The 4,019-nt window shown below is 39.1% G+C and overlaps 1 protein-coding gene across 1 annotated transcript in view; it reads right to left on the bottom strand.

Moving 5' to 3' along the window:
• lzts3b (leucine zipper, putative tumor suppressor family member 3b) overlaps positions 1-4,019 on the bottom strand; it is a 12,186-nt gene continuing 8,167 nt past the window's right edge. Inside the window, exons 5-6 of the mRNA XM_084389052.1 lie at positions 2,323-2,553; positions 1-1,126 (exon numbers count right to left, since the gene is read on the bottom strand). Of these exons, the coding sequence (XP_084245178.1) occupies positions 572-1,126; positions 2,323-2,553 (786 nt within the window). The 3' untranslated portion in view covers positions 1-571. The remainder of the gene's footprint in view (positions 1,127-2,322; positions 2,554-4,019) is intronic.

Consider the following 4,019-nt stretch of genomic DNA (forward strand, 5'->3'; position numbering starts at 1 on the left):
GAAATGAAATCAATACTTTTATTCAGCAAAGACTCATTAAATTAATCAAAAGTGACAGTAAAGATATTTATAATGTCACAAAAGATTATATTTCAAATAAATGCTGTTATTTTGAAATGTCCAAATTATCAAAGAATCCTGAAAAATAAAATGTATCACTTTTTCAAAAAAAAAAATATGAACACTGATAATAATCATAAATGTTTCTTGAGCATCAAATCATCATATTAGAGTGATTTGTGAAGGATCATGTGACACTGAAGACTGGAGTAATGATGCTGAAAATTCAGCTTTGATCACAGGAATAAATTACACTTTACTATATATTCACATAGAAAACAGATGATTTACATTATAATAACATTTCACTATTTTTACTGTATTTTTGATCAGTTAAATGCAGCCTTGGTGAGTTTTCCAAAACATTTAAAAATCTTACTTATTTCAAACTTTTGTCCGGTAGTTTATAAACCCCTTTCAGCAAAGAGATGGAGAAATGTGTGCATCTGCTGTCCGTTCACCTCGGGTCTCTTTTGCACAGACGTCGATTGTCTCTGATAAAAGTTCACGTCTAAATCTCCGTGGACTCGATGCGCTCCAGTCGGGACGGTCCGGGCCACGGAGGTGCCAGCTGATGCAGGGCCGGTGTTTTGGGATCGTCGGGAGAGAGAGTGCCGGTCACCGGGACGGGGATGGAGAGGGAATCGGACCCGAGCTGCCCGACCCGCTCCTCCAGCGCCTGGTTCCTCTGCAGCGTCTCCACGTAGCTGATCTGCAGCTGGGCCTGGTACTTCAGCACGCGCTCCTTCTCGTCCTGCCAGGTGTGTCTCTCCTGAGCGAAGGTGAGCGCTTGTCTCTCGCGCTGCTGGCGCTCCAGGTGTAGTTCTCCCGTCAGTCGCTCCAGCTGACGGCGCAGGTCCGCCTCCTGACGCTGCGCTTTAGCCTCGTCGCTCTGCAGGCTGAGGAACGAGTCCACCGTGGCGCTCAGGGGTTCGGGCGTCCGGGGCGAGTGAAGGCCGGCCCACGGTAAACTGATCGCGCTTCTGCAGCTCAACTCGTTCAGGGCCCGTTTCAGACCCAGAACCTCGGCTTCGAACACCACCAGCTTGTCCCGCAACATCGACACCTGAGAGACGGCAAAACATACGAGTGGAATCAACGTATGTCAACATAAGGCTGCGGTTATGTGATCTAAAAATACAGTAAAAAATTTGAAATATTATTATGATTTAAAACAGATGTTTTCTATGTGAATTGATAGTAAAGTGTCATTTCTTCTTGTGATCAAAGCATTAAAATGATAAAAATCAAGTGGAATTGATTACGAGTGGAATCAACATATGGCTGCTGTTATTTGATCAAAAATACAGGAAAAATTAAGATATGAAGATATGAGTTAGGGATGCACCGATATGGAAATTTTGGCCGATACCGATACTTCCTTTATATTTGAAAGCCGATTACCGATATATTGGCCGATAAATCTAAATAAAAATTTTGGCCAATATCGATAACTGATAATTCTTTATATTTGAAAGCCGATAACTGATATATTTGCCAATAAATCCAAATTGTGGCTGATACCGATAACCGATAAATCTTTATATTTGAAAGCCGATAACCGATAAATCGTTATATTTGAAAGCCGATAACCGATAAATCTTTATATTTGAAAGCCGATAACCGATATATTGGCCGATAAATCTAAATCCAAATTTTGTCTGTTACCGATAGCCGATAATTCATATATTTGAATGGCGATAACCGATATATTGGCCATTAAATCTAAATCCAATTTTTGCCCAATACTGATAACCAATAAATGTTTATATTTAAAAGCCGATAACCGCTATATATCGGCTGATAAACCTAAATCCAACCTAAATTTTTCTGATTCTGATTACAAAACAAAAACAAAAGTCTCACAATTAAAAGCCACATTCCAAACACACAATTATAATAGTCAACAATACATGTATGGGTCAAAATTATCGATTTTTCTTTTATGCCAAAAATCATTATGATATTCAGTAAAGATCATGTTCCATGAAGATATTTTGTAAATTTCCTACCGTAAATATATAAAACATGTATTTGTGTGAGTGAATGCAGCACAATCGCCAACATAAATGATCAACTTTAAAGGAGATTTTCTCAATGTTTTGATTTTTTTGCCTCAGATTCCAGATAATGGCCAAATATTGTCCAAACGTAACAAACCACACATCAATGGAAAGCTTATTTATTAAGCTCTGATTTAAAAAATTGCCCCATGTGACCGGTTTTGTGGTCCAGGGTCAGAATGTAGTGTTTCTGCAGCACCTCAGTCAGCGTTCGCTTCAGTTCTCCTTCACATCTCTCCAGCTCTCGGCTCTTGCTGGCGTACGAGTCCTTCAGGCCGATCATGGTCTCCTCGCGCTCCTTCAGCTGGGCGTTGAGCTCCTTCATTTGACCCCTGAGGGCCACCATCTCTCCGGCCCGTTGCGTAACCTCGTTCTGACTCTCCCGAAGCTGCTGCTTCAGCAGAGAGATCTCGCCCACTTTCTGACACAGCTGACACAAACACACAAGTCAAGTCTCCTTCATTTATACAGCGCTTATACAGACCAACAGCAGCTTTACAGTGATAACAGGAGATTACAGTAACAGAGATTGTTTAGGCTTTACAGCAGATCCAGAATAAAGTTATTGTCCAGATAAAGTTCGTTTTGATTGATTCACTTCCGTTGTAAAGATCATTAGTGATTAGCTTAGGGGCCGCTAACACACACCGTTCTCACAGGAAACAGAAACTTTTAATGTGTTCTGGCCGTTCATTCACACACAGCAGTGTTTAGAGGCTCGAGAACACACACCAAACGCACCTCAAGTCAAGTCACCTTCATAATGTGTGGACGCTTGTTTCTGTCATGGAATGAAACAATTTAAAAGATAATTGCGACTTTTTATCTCGCAATTCTTATTCTTTTTCTCAGAATTGTATGTTCTAGTCAGGGAAAAAAGTTTGAAATGCAAGATATAAACTCGCATTTCTGAGGAAGAAATGTTTTTTTTCCTCGACTCTCTTGCAACTCGACTTTTCCTCTCTTATGTTGCCAGTCCTGAACTATTGGCCTGAGAAACCCTTTGACTTAAACTGTTTACTTGAAATACTCCCGAGAGGTCAGTCACTATCATGGAAAATATACAAAAAGCTTGGAATAATTCAGTTTATTAATATTGTGAAATATTATTATAATGTAAAAAAGCTGAACTTCCGAGCTTCATAATGGCAGTGAATGGCTGGAGAAATTTTGATGCCCAAAAAAGTGCATCCATCCATTATAAAAGTAATTCATATGGTGCCAGGGGGTTAATAAAGAGAAAAACAAAACACCATTCACTTTTATGATGGACAGATGCACATTCATGATGGACAGATGCACTTTCATGATGGACAGATGCACTTTTATGATGGATAGATGCACTATTATGATGGACAGATACACTATTATGATGGACAGATGCACTTTTATGATGGATAGATGCACTTTTATGATGGACAGATGCACTTTTATGATGGATAGATGCACTTTATTCATGGATAGATGCACTTTTATAATGGACAGATGCACTTTTATGATGGACAGATGCACTTTTATGATGATAGATGCACTTTTATGATGGACAGATGCACTTTTATGATGGACAGATGCACTTTTATGATGGACAGATGCACTTTTATGATGGATAGATGCACTTTATTCATGGATAGATGCACTTTTATAATGGACAGATGCACTTTTATGATGGACAGATGCACTTTTATGATGGACAGATGCACTTTTATAATGGACAGATGCACTTTTATGATGATAGATGCACTTTTATGATGGACAGATGCACTTTTATGATAGATAGATGCACTTTTATGATGGACAGATGCACTTTTATGATGATAGATGCACTTTTATGATGGACAGATGCACTTTTATGATGACAGATGCACTTTTATGATGATAGATGCACTTTTATGATGA

This window comes from Rutilus rutilus (assembly GCF_951802725.1).
Source record: "Rutilus rutilus genome assembly, chromosome: 19".
Lineage (NCBI taxonomy): Eukaryota > Metazoa > Chordata > Actinopteri > Cypriniformes > Leuciscidae > Rutilus > Rutilus rutilus.